The sequence below is a fragment of the Ascaphus truei genome, chromosome 1 (genome assembly GCF_040206685.1).
Source record: "Ascaphus truei isolate aAscTru1 chromosome 1, aAscTru1.hap1, whole genome shotgun sequence".
Taxonomy (NCBI): domain Eukaryota; kingdom Metazoa; phylum Chordata; class Amphibia; order Anura; family Ascaphidae; genus Ascaphus; species Ascaphus truei.
Window position 1 is genome coordinate 503023820 of NC_134483.1, and position 17223 is coordinate 503041042.

The 17223-nt window shown below is 48.3% G+C and overlaps 1 protein-coding gene across 2 annotated transcripts in view; it reads right to left on the reverse strand.

Annotated features, from left to right (window-relative positions):
- Window positions 1–17223, reverse strand: part of EVC2 (EvC ciliary complex subunit 2) — a 207689-nt gene that overhangs the window by 141771 nt on the left and 48695 nt on the right. For both annotated transcript variants that reach the window (XM_075569576.1, XM_075569567.1), the window contains exon 4: window positions 9870–9926. In XM_075569576.1, the coding sequence (XP_075425691.1) occupies window positions 9870–9926 (57 nt within the window). The remainder of the gene's footprint in view (window positions 1–9869; window positions 9927–17223) is intronic.

The window sequence follows — 17223 nt, forward strand, 5'->3', positions numbered from 1 at the left end:
ATGGGCCAGCAGGGGAAACTGTATACAATATGCCTGGAAGCCAGCGCATGTTAAACTGCTTTGTTTATCAACTGACCGCACGATTGAAGTTTTCACCCAGTCAGTGAAACTAGTTAACCGAGTACAATTAGGGGAATAATTAAGCAGGGAAACATATGCATTTTAAATAGCGATCAGGTGTTTCAAACTCCTACACAGGGGCTAGATAGATCTTCTCCAAGTGCAACTCGTTACAATGAGGTGGTGATTAATGAGCAGGTACTAAATAGCTGCTTAGTAGCAGGACGGCACCGCAAACTGTAATTTAGTCCCAGCAACTCTTTCCTCGGTTTAACAATTTGAGCCCCTTACTGAGGCTACTCTGTTTTCTGGTCCCCTGAAACTGTAGGCTGAACAGACATGCTGCCAGCTTTCTAGCACTAAGGGAGTAAATAAGCAGGGAAACGCATGCTTTTTAAATACCTGGCATCCACAACCAGCTTCCTCCCTTGTTTTCCCCCCCAAAAAACACGTACTCCGTCATGAAATCACTTGCCGGCGCCGATGCTCTGCGTCGTGATGTCCCCGCACATCCGCTCCACAGAGAAGCGGCTCCCGCGTTCTCAGGGGGAAGATGCCTAGTGGCACTGAAGCAGGACTGTATGCGGCTGGCAATAGCAGTAACCCGGCAGCATGAAAGTGGGTGTTCTTGAGGTAAACTGGGGAAACGGTAGGGAAATCACCTCCTACTCCGCTTAGAGCGGCTTCAACACGGCCCGAGACAGAGTATACATGAAAGAATAGAACTGGCAGGTAGGACTCAGGCAGCTGAGGTAGGACCAGAATAAGTGACCTACGGTGGATAACGCCCCCTCATATAGTGCTCACAAGAAGCGCTTGTCTTGTAAGCTGTGAGGAGGCGTTATCCCATTAGTATTTGGCTGCCATAGAGGACGTAGAACAGGCCTGCACAACATATGGCCCGTGGGCCGCACATGCGGCCCGCCTGGACTCTCTGTGCGGCCCGCGATGACTCCCTGACTCCCCCCAACTCCCCCCCGCCCCCACAGTCGGCTCTGTAGACACAGGAGGGAAGGAGCACATTGTGACATGCTCCCCCCGCATCCGCACTGCCGAAACAAATGGGAAGGAGTGCCAGAATTGTGAGTGGGGAAGGAGCGCTAGCATTGTGACGCGCCCCCCCCCCCCCCCCCGATTTGAGGTGCATGGGGGGTCATTTGAGGTGCATGGGGTGTGATTTGAGGTGCAAGGGGGGTGATTTGAGGTACAAGGGGGGGATTTGAGGTGCAAGGGGGGAGAGTGGTGTGAGGTGCAGGGGGGAGAGGGATGTGAAGTGCAGGGGGGGTGGGATGTGTTTGGTGTGCAGGGGGGTATTGTGTGTGATGTGGAAGGGGAGTATTATGTGTGTGGGTGAGTGGGAGAGATGGGGGTATGAGAGATAGATGGGGAGTATCGCAAAGGTTGATAGTGAAGGGTGCTGGGGGAGATATATGAGGATGATGATGAGGGGTGCTGGGGGAGATATATGAGGATGATGATGAGGGGTGCTGGGGGAGATATATGAGGATGATGATGATGAGGTGCTGGAGGAGAGATGATGATGATGATGATGATGATGATGATGATGATGATGATGATGATTTTACCCGTGCGGCCCAATTTTTTTTCCTTGGAGCAGTTCGGCCCTTCTCACTTTACAAGTTGTGCAGGCTTGACGTAGAAGAAATTTAGTTTCTTCTAGTGTCGGGATTTGCAGTGATTAGCGAGGGGCGCCATTAATGTACATAGCGCTTCACAGTAGTAAACACATGACAATCATAGAAATAACAAATAACAGATCATGGGAATAAGTGCTTCAGACATAAAAGTAACATTGTGAAAGAGGAGTCCCTGCTCCGAAGAGCTTACAATCTAATTGGTAGGGAGAACATACAGAGACAGTAGGAGTGCGTTCAGGTAAGTGTGTCTGCAGGGGGCCAAGCTTTATGTATCATGTATAGTATTAGCCACGGTGCTACTCATATGCTTCTTTAAGCCAGTGTGTCTTTAGGTGGGTCTTAAAGGTGGATAGAGAGGGTGCTAGACAGGTAATGAAGGGAAGGGCATTCCAGAGGTGCGGGTCAGTGAGAAAGGTGAGAAAGGTTTAAGGCGGGTGAGGGCTTTAGATACAATTATACAAGATTATTTTCAAACATCTATTACGGTCATTTAAATTAAATATAAGTAATTATTTGACTAGGTAAGCTGTGATACGGAGTGTGTACTGTATTTATTTTTGTCTTTTGAGTATTTGTGGTTTAAAACCCATTGTAAAATGACTGCACATATTCACTTTGTTTGTATCACAATGGTGTGGTATTGAAGACAGGTGTGCTGTTCAGCAAAATAAATAGCCTTAAAAGAAATATTAAAGAAACATGAGACTGACATTTTGTTCCATTCTATCACGTGTCGGCTTCATAAATATGCGCCATCAATGTAAGGTCTAAAAATAAACACTAAATACACATGGTCTTGCATAATGATTACTTAATCAGCGAAAGGTGTTTCTATGCATCAAGAGTAACATGTGAAGTAGACAAATTAACATTGAGATGTAATCAGTGTGAAACTGTTCCAAGCTGTAGGAAACAGCCAAAACTGGCGTGTTAGCTAAATCTAGGTACGGTTTTAACACTTTAGTCCAGGGGTGGCCAGTTCCAGTCCTCAAGGGCCACCAACAGCCCAGGTTTTCAGGATATCTGTGCTTCAGCATAGGTGGCTCAGTCATTATGAATAAACCACCTGTGCTGAAGCAGGGATATCCTGAAAACCTGACCTGTATGTGGCCCTTGAGGAGTGGAGTTGGCCACCTAGCTTTAGACTTACAACACCGAATATCAGTAGTGTAAACCTCGTTTAAATCTTAATGTAAAGAATATAAAATTAATATTTACAAAAAAACATTTACCATTAATGCTTCATCTGACAAAAAGTAGTAATAAATGGCTGCTAAGCATTTGCTGTTTTTCATAATTTAGGCATTCTTGCATTTTAATTTGGGACTTTTGTAATGTTTATGCATCTAGAAGATTACAAAAAAGTAGCAGTTTTTGATACTAGATTTTATTTTGTCAATTCTTTTTATTACAGAAATTCTAAATTTTCTTTAAAAATTCTTCCTTAATACACAGTGGAGCTTTCCTCTCATTTGAAACACTAGATACCAATAATTATTTTATTTATAAGGAGAAATAAAAAAATACAATGTCGTTTTTTAAAGAAGTCTTTTGAATCAGTATTCATTTCCAAATGAGGGGGGAGGTGGGCTTCTTAAAATCCTTGCACTTTTCAGGATATGTGATTCTATAGAGTTAGCTTTGCAGACATCTGGAGGTAAAGGTTTAGTGCCTATGGGCAGGAAACAGGAGCACATCTTCAAATGAAAGGAATTAGGCTACAACTTTCTTCATCACTGGTGAAGTCATCTAACCTGGAAGCTGCCTAGAATAATGGAGCTATTCTGGATTATCAATACCAACAATTATTTATGGACAGTCTTTGCTACATAACAGATCTCACAAAAGGGTTCCTCACATATATGTATACATACCCATACATACATATACATATGTAACGGTATTTCTGGCCCGGCCTGACCCACCCAATCTCACATTGGCCCCTGTGGTCTAACCGGCCCCCATTACAGTGTAGATATGCCTGATGGTGCACCTGTTGGCTACAGGACTCCTGAGTCTCCCGCATGATGGTGTGTGGGGAGGACCCGTCAGACAGACAGCTGAGGTAGTGTGCTGAGTCTCACCTATTTCCAGTGCAGCGCCTCCACCTCACCAGGGCCCCTGCGTCCGCATGGGGATGATCCTGACGAGGAACTCCTCGGTGGTGCTCCTCTCTGTACACTCATTCCACAGATGTACACGAGAGGATTTCTGAATGAACACATCTTTATTGAATGATGTGGGCTAGCTGCCCCTCGCAGTTGAGACTTAGCCTCTCATGATTCTCCCCGCTGCTTCCCTTCAAAGGTGATTCTTTCCTTTAATAGGGATTCCCTATCCCCGCAGGGATCACTATCCTGTGCCAGGTCCCTGGACACAGTCTCCTCTGGAGTTACCGCATCTCTTCCTCTCAGCAGAACTCAGGTCTCATACCAAGACTCTCCAGCAACTCCTGCTGGGCTTGAACTAGAACTAAGAACTATACAGCAACTGTACTAGCCTTGAACTCTGACAGAACAACAACTCTTGACACAGTGCTGTGCCTTATGTAACTTCTGAGGCTGACACACCTCTGACATCACTAACCATGGAGTCAGAGCATGTGACCAGTCCCATCCATACACAGGGCACCCCACCAGGGTGTGAGGGAAAACCTCCATGATTACTGCTGGCATGCCCACACTTACCAGGCCTTGCTGCCAGCAGGAGAGATGACTGTAGGCATTTTACATGACCGCTACATTCTCCCCCTGGTGAATCCCATCGTCCTCGCTGGGACCTAAATTTGTATACCTCTTTCCAGGAAGCACTGTAAAATGGAACACACATAATTAGTCACAACATTACAGTACATAACTTCATCACACATAGTAACAGATACATCCTAACTTTGGATGATAACAACCCGGATTACTCCCTGATGGAGTATCCATTACTGGTACTACCATACCCTCTTACGGTGGCTTGCGCACAGCATGGTCCACTGGGCTTAAAGCAGCAACGCTGTAACCCTCTGCGCGACACTTCTCATGTAACCCGCCAGGATCCCAATCTTCTTCCCCTGATCCTTCCTCCTCATCAGTGCCATATCCCCTATCCTCACCAGTGGAACCCATTTTAAACTCAATTTCTCCTTCCATGAGGGGTTCAGGGACATACAGGTACTCCAACCTGTGGGGCGCTTTGTACTTAGCTATAATAGCCCTCTCGGCCCGGCTGCTCCTAGTCAGCTCTGCGTTCCCTGCCCTCCCTGGCAACACCCATGACAGGGGCTCGTCTGTGTCCACAGGGTCAGATAATATCCCAGGCCCCATAGGCTCTATATTATGCTGACATATCTGAAACCATCGTTCCTGCATCTTCCTCTTCTTCTGGGCCGGTGTAAATTCCCCCACCGCCCACCATCGGGTCTCCTTACGTTCCTCAGACCCCCACTCTAGTAAGTCCCCCTCCTCTGTATCCCCCCAAGAAGATACCCCAGAGGTTCTTGATGAAAGAGGCCTAGACCACCTCTCTTGTTTGGAGCTATCCTGAGACTTAACTACGGCCACACTAGGTACCCATCGGGACTCGGATACTTTTCCCAACTGCCCTCCACCCCTCGACCCACCATCAGAGGCATAGCTGTTCAGTCTCTCCCCAGTCCGTTCCTCACCGATTCCCTGGGACCCTTCCGACACTCCCAAACTGGATGTGGACCCACAGGAAAAGGTGACAGGGACAGGGGCATTACCTAGGGCATGGGTTTGGGCATAGGGACAGGTAATGGGCATCTGCGGGGTTCCAACCCGCTCTCTGCCTTCGGATAGTCCCGTATCATTGTGCGGACGTGCCGCTGGTTGGGCCTCACCCGTCTCAGCTCTCCTCGCAGCCTGCCAGCTCTGTGTTGACACAGGTGATCGGGAAGCACTGCCCGATCGCCGAGGCTTTGTGGTTCTCTCTCTGGTCGTTCCGCTACCTCCGCCGGAAGTGACGTCATCACCGGAACCGGATACTCCGCCATCTTGCGATGGATCCCCAAGCGGGATCTCTTCCTCCACAACGACATCCGCTGCCGGAAGTGAGGGTTCTGCTCTTCGCTCTGCTCCGGCCTGGGCTAGGCCTTCCTCCGCCGTTGCCACCACCGGCGCCTGGGGAGGGTAAGGATGTATCTCACCGCTCCGCCGGCTCGGGATGGGATCTTCTCCTCCTTCCGCGCTGTAAGTCACCACGGCCGTGGGACTCCGCCTCTCGGGTTGGTTCTGCACCGGCGACACGAGACTCCGCTCCGCCGCGACACAGGTAAGTGCCGGTTCTTTTCCAGCACCGCTGTAGTGGTCCGCCGGTAGGCGCATCACCACCGTCGTTAGGGTCGCTTGTTCCTCTTTCGAGGAGCCGAACTCCGACTCGGGGAGTGGCACTGCCGCAGGGGACCGACGGTGAGGTTCCGGGTTCTCACCGCGGTTGTAGACCCCTTTCTCTTCAGGCTCCGTTCTGCTCGTTAGGAGCGATCCCCATTCTCCGGGATCAACTGGTTCGGTGCAGGCCACACGCGGGGCTTCAGCCGTCAGCATGGCTGTGTCCGCCCCCGCCTTTACTACCAGGGAGCCTCCTGGCAATAAATAGGGATATACCCCAATGTCCATCTCGCTTTTGGTAGTGCTGGTTACAGGAGACACTTTGCACAATGGTCTCTCCTGTTCACCAGCTCGCAACTGTGGGACAGGAAGCTCACATCCAGCTCCTCCCTAAGACAACTCGGGTCTTGGCTGGCAGAGATAGAGACCCCTCCCCCTGGTGAATATTTGGGGAGGGTCCCACAAGTTAATTGGATGCCCCGGCACAGGGGCTGAACTGTTCACAGTCCTGGGGGGCGCGGCTTCAGGTTTCGCGCCATACCTCCCCGCAGGGTGGAATTTTTCTTTTGGCGCCAATCCCGGACAACTTTCTGCAAGTTTTGCATTTGCAGCATTTTCTGCAACTGGCCCACGCGGTCTCCCCGGGTAGCGGGAACCGCTATTTTGGATCGCTCTGCAATCCATATTCGCAGCAGCTGCAACCTCATATTCCTCTATCTCACCCAATAGCCTCCCGAAGGACAGGGGGACACCCCGCATCCAGGAGCACCGCATCTTAGCCACGACAGGATGGTCAGGAATCGCTCCTCTCAGGATTTGATCACAAAAGTACACCTCCACCTCATTGGCCTTAATATGATCCCCCTTTCGCATCTCCTGTAAGACGGCTCCAATCCGCAGGAGGAACCCAGGTAGATCCTCTCCGTCATCCTGATAAAGACTGAAGTACCGCTTCATCAATTGTCCCATGTCCTCTTTACACGCACACACACCATGTGCGCTCTCTCCATTAGCCTCCGTCCGCCATTTTGGACTATCCGCACCGCGCGGATCCTCCATTCTTGCGGTCGCCATTTTCTCGCTGCTGTTACTGTACATGGGGCTCCGCTCTGCGGGGCAGCCACCACACCAGTACAATAAAGATTTGCTTCAGATGCACCACCACATGTGTACCTTATCTAGGTGTGACCCAGTGTTGCACTACCTCAGGCTAGGCTCACTCTCTCAGTGTCTGCTGTGACTCCTTCCTCCCAGTCTGTGCTCCCTACGGTGAGTGTCTGGAATGGGCTAGGTACTCTGGCTCTGCCATGCAGTACTTGGGGCGTCTACCTGTCTTGGTCAGCCTAGCGCAGACCCTCTCCAGGATTCCTGACCATGTTAACAGGCTATCCCTTCTGGCATCCTACCAACTAGCACTGCCTCAAGGTGACTCGGTCAGCTATAGCCCGGCTCCAAACCCCTCACTCCTTTCAGGCCCCTAGGTTGTCCCTGCGAACTGACAATATCCCGTCAGCCCCCTGACCACCCCTAGGTCCGTCCCTACGCAGCACAGAGTGGCAGCAGACTCTCTCCCTGTTTCCCAGTGTGCCTAGCTAGAGCCTGTCCTGATGACAGATCTGATCTCAGCAGCTCGCCTCCAAATGTAACGGTATTTCTGGCCCGGCCGGACCCACCCAATCTCACATTGGCCCCTGTGGTCTAACCGGCCCCCATTACAGTGTAGATATGCCTGATGGTGCACCTGTTGGCTACAGGACTCCTGAGTCTCCCGCATGATGGTGTGTGGGGAGGACCCGTCAGACAGGCAGCTGAGGTAGTGTGCTGAGTCTCACCTATTTCCAGTGCAGCGCCTCCACCTCACCAGGGCCCCTGCGTCCGCATGGGGATGATCCTGACGAGGAACTCCTCGGTGGTGCTCCTCTCTGTACACTCATTCCACAGATGTACACGAGAGGATTTCTGAATGAACACATCTTTATTGAATGATGTGGGCTAGCTGCCCCTCGCAGTTGAGACTTAGCCTCTCATGATTCTCCCCGCTGCTTCCCTTCAAAGGTGATTCTTTCCTTTAATAGGGATTCCCTATCCCCGCAGGGATCACTATCCTGTGCCAGGTCCCTGGACACAGTCTCCTCTGGAGTTACCGCAACTCTTCCTCTCAGCAGAACTCAGGTCTCATACCAAGACTCTCCAGCAACTCCTGCTGGGCTTGAACTAGAACTAAGAACTATACAGCAACTGTACTCGCCTTGAACTCTGACAGAACAACAACTCTTGACACAGTGCTGTGCCTTATGTAACTTCTGAGGCTGACACACCTCTGACATCACTAACCATGGAGTCAGAGCATGTGACCAGTCCCATCCATACACAGGGCACCCCACCAGGGTGTGAGGGAAAACCTCCATGATTACTGCTGGCATGCCCACACTTACCAGGCCTTGCTGCCAGCAGGAGAGATGACTGTAGGCATTTTACATGACCGCTACACATATATATATACATATACATACACGTTATGGTGGGTAAAAAAAGTAACAAAAACCATCCACAGTAAAGCATATAGCAAATGGAAATATTACTGTATGCTCATTTGCATGTATTAGACAGGTCTACAACCCCGCCTTTCACAATTATCACCCAGCACTTCCACTGCAGCAAGGGATTCTGGGAAATGTCATTTGCTTGTATTAGACAGGTCTGCAACCCTGCCATTTTACCCACCATAACTTAACTAAGTGTGGTGAATCCTATCCCCTGCTTCATTTTGCAAAGCCAGTATAACCAACCCCACACTGATGAGACCCATTAAGGTCGAAATGGCTGCCTGTGGGTGGGTTTACTGGCTATGCATCTTAACCCAGGCTGTGCTCAAAAGCTGTGATAGGGGACCATGTTATATGATTTTGAAGCAAAAGGATGCTCATTTGCATGTCATTTCCCAGAATCCCTTGCTGCAGTGGAAGCACTGTGTGCTTGGTGATAATGATGCAAGGCAGGGTTGCAGACCTGTCTAAGACATACAAATGAGCATACAGTAATATTTATCTCTCATCAGGCATGGCAATGCGCTGCTGGCCCCTCTGGCAGAGAAAGGGTTAAAAGAATGATATAACAATTTGGACATAGATATGCAAATGTGTACAAATGTGTGTTTTAAAGCAATAACCCCCCAAAAAAGAAACGTCATACCATACCTGCTAGTTTATGTTCTGCTGACCTATTTCTAACTGTTCATTGTTTAAAAACTGCTGAGATTGACACTCGATTATTTCACCGGCATCAATTGTTACCATGACAACCACATTTCTTCTTTTTTATTTTTTATAGCGTGAATGGCAGTGGCCATTTTAACCTCCCAGAGAGGCGGATTCTCAACAACTGATATCTCCAGAATTCAAGTGCAGAATTTGAAAAGGCTAGAGAGGCTGGTTGACAAAAACAGTAGCAAAAGGACTTTGCAATGGCAAAAAGAAGAGACATTTTTTAATGGCAAGTCGAGTGGATTGCTTATTATCCCCCCTAATGCAGTTTAACCTTTGCTATAATATGCTATGTGTAAGAGTTAGTGTCAGTTTTACACACCATTATACAGTATTAATGGAAAACAAATACAGAAACCCTGCACTCCTCTCAAATTGGCTTACAATTTATTAGTGAACTTTTACATTTTGATCCCAAGTTTTTTTTTTAACAATGTACCACGCATTCTACCTAATACTATTTTCTTTGTATTCATTTTTGTAATTGTCTTCATTTTTCTTTATAACACTTAAAATAAAATAGAGGCATAATTGAAGAAAGCAATACTTACTGTTGCACATTTCTGAAATATGATGCCATTTGCAGAAGATAACGAGACATCGTGGTGCTGTAAAAGGTACAAGCTAAGTTCAAAAGAAATCTGTACCATTAAACAAAAAATTATAAATTTTTTATACGTACAGAGTTGTCAAGGGCCTCCCCCTCCGGAGCATGAGAAGGGGCTTCACTAGGTGGCTTTTCCAAAAATACTGAACGGTGAAAGGTGCAACGCACTCGAGACACACGGATACACCTCTCACCTCTCCATAGGTTTCCTTCTGTCCTTGGCCACACCCCCAGGCTCCTGATCCTTTCTCCTGATTGGTTGTGTAACAGGTATTCCCCCTACCCTAAGACCTCGATCAAACCGGCTGCTACATGGACGCGCGTTCGCGAACCTCTGTCTGCTGGGCGATGTGTGAACATCCCCAGCAGACAGAATGACTTATGATGAATGATTCAGCATATATGCCAGGGTTGTGTTGCACTGGGGGAGGGGCTGTGACATGATGTGTGCTCATTAGGACTCTCAGGGCCTCTCGTAAGTGGGATTTATCTCATGTTGCATTAAGTGGGTGAGACTCACACACATTACCGGATGCTTGACAAGACTGCACTTAGCTACTTCCCTCACTAAATAATAGGAGGGCAGGTTAAGCTAAGATATATATTTAAAAATATATATTTTAAATAACTGATGTAGCCGAGCTCCCTTACCACAGATGCGGATGCGGGGGTCTGGGGGGCTACTGCTGAGCTGCTGCGATTGCGGGCGGAGCAGCTGCTGCAGGGAGCATCAGGGAGAGGCTGATGGTGGCGGGTGACCAGGTCACCGGAGCTCCGCGGTGCAACCGGCAAGCAGGGGCTGCCATCTTGGATATCACGCATGCACGATTGGAATGGTGTGCATGCGCAGAAAACCCAGGAGTTGCGGCGGCCATGTTACTGCGGTGCGCATGCGCAGGAGCACAACCGGTGCGGTGGCCATCTCAGAAGAGGCTCTGCAAGGAATTACGAGTCCCAGCATCACATGGGCAGGTTTAGCCAAAAGGGCTCCCTGATCAACGAAGGAAAAGTGAGGTTTGGCACAAATCTGGGTCCACGCCAGTCGGGAGAAGGATGCAGAGGAAAGAGGTAGTGTCCCAGGTGCCAGCAGTCCTGGGACTAGGTCAGATTTCCCCTTTAAGCCCCAACTAGTCCCCGACTCACCCAGTGTGTGTATAGGGAAGGCCCTTTCAGCGAAGGACATCCCCTTTAGTGCGCTGTAGTGTTGCTGCATCAGTGGACAGAGCCATGCAGCGATCTGCAGCCTGGGATCTGACCACAGGCAACAATAGACACTCATAAGGGACACACTTTAGCTGGAGCTCCATCAGAGGCGGACGCCTTTATGGAAGTATTGGACCGACCGCATTGTGGGCTCACTCTGCAGTCCGAAGGATCCACTCTACAGTTTGGCATGGTCTGGCCTAAGACAGGAAGGTACCCAACGTGCACCACCAGCCATACACAGGGGCCGCGCTACTCCTCATACACTTTGGGATGTGCCTGTCTTGGTGGACACCAGGTGGTTAGGTGCCATGGGCACCCTCATAACATTGGGGTGTGGACAAGGTGGTGTTCATACAGTTGGGGTACTGTGTGGGTATGGCCTTGTGTGGTCTTGTATGTTATCGTATTTGTCAGTTTATATGCCAGTAAATATAAGTTAGCCATACTGTGTGTGTCCTTATTCCTTACAGATGGGTTCCTGTGAGGGGGTTATCCTACTGTGTTAGGATCTCTCTCAGGTGGGGGCACTGTATACCAACGAACGTGATCACCCCAGGCTCCCAGCGGCGGAGAATCTCCTGTACGCCAGACAGGTACTCAGCATGCGTGGTTCCCTTACACACGGGGAAAGGGGGCTACACTGCTTTGAAAGACAAAGTATGGGAAACAACATGCTATGTACAATGATCCTCTTGAAGCAGAAGTTTTGTTTCAGGAAGGAAAGGACGAACTCCACATACTGTGAACATGTTGCACCAGTCTCACAGCTCCCCAAGGCTTTTTCTCCTTAGAACAAATATTATTACCACAACCCAAACGCACAAATCTTGCCATATCTGCAGCGCTCGCCACATTATGTTTATATGCTCCATTGGCCTGTGTCAAAGACTCCTATTTAATATGGCATTTCCCACCTACCTTTAGACATAGCACTATTAAATTCTAAGCACAGATCTTAACAAGGTTCTGATGGAACTTACAATGCCGAGAGGGGTGTAAGGAAAGTAATATATCTGAGGCTATCAAACTCCTATCAAACTCAGATCATGCAGACAGTAAAACTAGTTCACATTTCATAATGCAAATATCAACATTTAAGAGCCGCACTGCTCAACAAGCCATGAGGGAGAACTGCAGAAAATTAGATATTGATTTTCATTGACAAGAACACAAATAATTTTCCCCTGGATAATGAAAGTTGTTTATGACTGTGCCGAACAAAAATAATTACTGTAGGTAGCTCCTAACTTGGAAAATGTTTCCAAAAAGAATAGATATAAAATGGTCATCTATTGAAACCAAACATGCTTATTAATGCCCACTATCTGTCAGCAACAAGTCAAACAAATTTACATTATATACAAATTTAACCCCCAGCGTGCCGCGGCCCCTCCGGCACTCGCGATCATGTGACCGCACTGTCACTGATGGTGGAATGGTAGGGAAGGAGCCATCACTGCAGATAACGTAGTGAGGGACGCAATCTCCCCTACGAGAGCGAATATTTTTTTTTTACATAGCTACTATGTCATGGGGTGCAGGACGCCATGCAGTAGTAGCTATGTCACTCAAAGGGTTAATTTCCTAAGGGCTAATACAAGCAGAACAGGTGTGCTTGAATATAACTTTAAGCTTATTTAAGCAGTTCAAAGCATGTCACATATATCTTCAGCCATATAGTATGCGTGCTTAGCCATAAGACATCTTACAGCCTATTCAAGTGAACCTTTGTTATAAGATGTCTTATATATTGTGACAGGGTCATTGACTCTGTATATGTTAGTAGGAGATGGCAGTATGCATGCTTTCAAGTAGACGAGGGGTTAACCCAGCTTATTAAGCAGTCCACAGGTGATTCAAATTAAACTAGTTCACCTGCTTTAAAACATTAAGAGGAAATGCCTCTGGGGCGGCAGTCTCTCTCAGGCACAGAGAGAAGATAGAGGAGTGTTGACAGACAGACACAAGCTGCTCAGATTGATCCTGTCCCAAGGGGGAGCCAACTGGTATTGTTGAACATTGTTGGTCTGGACTAGGTTAGCTAGCCAGCCAGGTAGATAGCCTGCACTTTTGTTTAGTCAGTGCCCCGACCGGGGTTAGGTTTTTGTTTATGTTTTCATTTAAAGGGACAGAGTTCCCATTGTTTCAGTTACCCTTTTTGGACAAATAAATCCACCAGCACTATTTCACCAGAAAAGTCGTGTTGCCTCCTCACCTACCACGGCCATCCTGCCACACGTGGTGTCAGAAGTGGGATGTCGAACACCCTGTAAAAGGGGCGGAGCTACAGATTGCGACTGGTGGGACCTGTCCACGCGGTAACTATCAGTATGGAGGACGTTGTAAAGGCCTTAGTACACAGCACCGCTGTTCAGCAGGAAGCTAACAAACAGGGACTGGAAAGCACGGCTGCACAACGCAAGACAAACCGGATACTTGCAGCCCAGCTTGACGTTATCGCAGAAACACAGAGGCAGCTGATTGAGCAGCTGGCCCAGATTAAAATGGACTCGACCAGTACGGCCCAGGCACGGCCCGTCCAGGCGAACGTGTACCTGCAGAAAATGACGCCGCACAATGACGTCGAGGGATACCTCCGGTCCATTGAGCGAATCGCTTCCCGGGAAAGTTGGGCACGCTCCAAATGGGCTGGGATTATCACACCCTTTTTACTGGGGGAAGCCCAAAAAGCATATTGTGACCTCAACGAAGAAGCCGCAGCAGACTATGACTGTCTGAAAAGCAAAATCCTTGCAAGGATTGGAGTGACTCCCGCAGTTTGTGCGCAGAGGTTCCATACGTGGAGAAACCAGGAACAGAAACCACCCAGATCCCAGTTATGGGATTTGATTCACCTAACGTCCAAGTGGCTAAATCCAGAGGTATATAGCCCGACACGGATCCTTGAGATGGTGGTGTTGGACCGCTTCATTCGAGCGTTACCCCAGGACCTTCAACGGTGGGTGGGGCAGGGAGATCCCCTCACTTGTGATGCCATGGTAGGCGCAGTGGAGCATTTTCTAGCTACCCGTGAACTGTCACGCTCCCCTCGCACAAACCACAATCCACGTCCCAAAACGAACGGTAGAGGCCAGCGCTGGCGCCAGGACCCACGACCGTTCGCACGATTTGAGCGGGTGGAAGAAAACCCGGATAGGGACAGAAACTCTAAATATCAGAAAGGGTTTCAAGAACGAACTGGGCCAATTGTTTGTTTTGAGTGTGGGGAGATGGGCATATTAAGGCTCACTGCCCTCAGTTGTCTGAGCCAATGGAGTGTGCGTATGGCTCTGTGAAGTCTGAATTTTGTGGAGTGGTAGGTATGACCCGCGAGGGAAAACGTACCCACAACTTCCTCACCACGGTGATTTTAAATGGTAAACCAGTCTCCGCCCTGGTAGACTCAGGGAGTAATATTAACTTGGTATCAGGGAAGTTGGTTAAGCCGCTCCGGTTACACCAGGGTGAGAAGTCGCGGGTATTATGTGTACATGGGTGTATGCTTCCGTACACCACGACTCTGATAAAAGTGAAAGTCGAGGGGCAAGTCATCCAAACTACGGCAGCAATTGTACCAAAGTTACGCCATTCCCTAGTGTTAGGCTGTAATTTCCCTGGTTTTGACACCATGATCAGAGGACAACTCACCTTAAACAATCCTACTCCAGATGAGCTTTTTCCATTTACAGACCCTGAATTAGTCTCCGAGGTGTCTAAAACCCCTAAATCGAAACAAGAACGTAGGAAGGGAAAAAAAAGAGGTACGCCCCCACCCCAGTTAGCACTGGTTACTACTCCTAACGGAGGGAGGCCAGAGGGAGAGGAGTTGTCCGAGACAGGGCCTGTTGATGCTCAGGTGTCCGAGTCACCCGTGGAGGTAACTGGCCAAACTCCAGATGAGGAAGCTTTTGGAAGTCTAGAACTTTCCCTGACTAACTGTGGTAGGGAACAGGCTAATGATCCCCAGTTGAAAAATGGGTTTAGCCGGGCGATAGAAGTTAATGGGGTCCCGGTAGACGGAACAACCAAGGAATCCTATCCCTATTTTTGTATTAAAAATGATTTGATATACCATGTGAGCCAAGAGGAGGGCCAAGAAATAGAAAAATTGCTAGTACCCAGTTTATTAGTAAGGAAGGTCCTAGAGCTAGCACACTCTCACTTATTGGGGGGTCTTCTGGGAGTAGAGAAGACACAGCAAAGAATCCTAAAAAGATTTTACTGGCCAGGGATATATAATGCAGTAAAAAGATTCTGTGCCTCTTGTCCCGAGTGTCAGTTGACAGCCCCCTGACCAAGCTTGAGGGCCCCATTGATCCCTATGCCTATTATTCAGATCCCATTTGAGAGGATCGCCATGGATACAGTGGGTCCCTTGGAGAAATCTGCCAAGGGTCATCAATACATCCTAGTGATTCTAGACTATGCCACTCGCTATCCAGAGGCGCTGCCTTTACGTAATACTTCCTCCAAAGGCATAGCTAAGGAATTGTTACAGGTATTCTCCCGACTCGGGATACCGAAGGAAATTTTGACAGATCAGGGTACCCCGTTTACATCTAAGCTTATGCGAGACTTGTGTGTAGAGCTAAAAATACAGTCCCTAAGAACCTCTGTTTACCACCCGCAAACGGACGGACTGTTAGAACGATTTAATAAAACTCTGAAGATGATGTTGAGAAAGGTGGTGGCTAGTGATGGGAAGAACTGGGACACCTTGTTGCCTTATCTCTTGTTTGCTATCCGAGAGGTACCACAGGCCTCTACAGGGTTTTCCCCATTTGAACTCCTGTTGTGGGATCCCAAGAGGGATTCTGGATAGCCTCAAAGAAGAGTGGGAGCAACAAACTGTTCAAGGGAAAAATGTCGTCCAATTTGTGGAAGATTTAAAAGAACGCATTGCTCATATTACTCCCATAGTCAGACAACATTTAGAAGAGGCACAGAGGGCCCAACAGAACCTTTACAACAGACAGGCTACGGTTCGCAACTTCCGACCAGGGGACCGAGTAATGGTGCTTGTTCCCACGGCCGAAAGCAAGCTGTTATCACATTGGCAAGGGCCATATGAAGTTCTAGAACAGGTCGGCCCGGTAAATTATAAAATTCGACAGACAGATCGGAGGAAGGTAGAGCAAATCTATCACATAAATCTATTAAAATCCTGGAATGATAGAGAGGTATGTCTGACGGTAGTAGCTAATAAATCCAGGAAAGGGGAGGATCCACTCGTTCGAATATCGGCAGAACACACTCCTGAACAACACAGAGAAGCTGTAGACTTGGTAAAAAGGAACAGGGATGTATTTTCCAGCGTACCAGGGAAAACTAGGGTGATTTCCCATGATATCGTCACCAAGCCGGGGATAGCCGTTAAGATAAGACCTTATAGGATCCCAGAAGTCAGAAGAGGGGCTATTCAGTCAGAGGTAAAGAAGATGCTAGAGTTAGGGGTAATTGAAGAGTCCCATAGTCAATGGTCCAGCCCTATTGTTTTGGTACCTAAGCTGGATGGGTCAATAAGGTTCTGTAATGACTTTAGAAAAGTCAATGAAGTCTCGAAGTTTGATGCCTATCCTATGCCGCGGGTAGACGAGTTAATTGAGAGGTTGGCGAGGGCCCGTTTTCTAACCACTTTGTAAGATCTAAAGGGTTATTGGCAAATCCCCTTAACAAGTTCAGCAAAAGAGAAAACAGCCTTCTCCACACCTAATGGCCTTTTCCAGTATACTGTCTTACCCTTTGGCCTTCATGGGGCACCTGCAACCTTCCAAAGGTTGATGAATAAGTTGTTACACCCACACTCGAACTACGCCTCAGTGTACTTAGACGATGTGGTAATTCATAGTCCAGATTGGGACTCACATCTACAAAAGTTGAGGCAGTGTTGAGAACCTTTCGGGAGGCGGGTCTTACAGCCAACCCAGCTAAATGTTGAGTCGGCCTAGCAGAAGCAAAATATCTTGGATATGTTGTGGGAAGGGGGACAGTAAAACCTCAGCTCAATAAAGTTGAAGCCATTGAGAATTGGCCCCGTCCCCTTAAAAAAAAAAACAGGTTAGGACATCTCTAGGCATTGTAGGCTACTACAG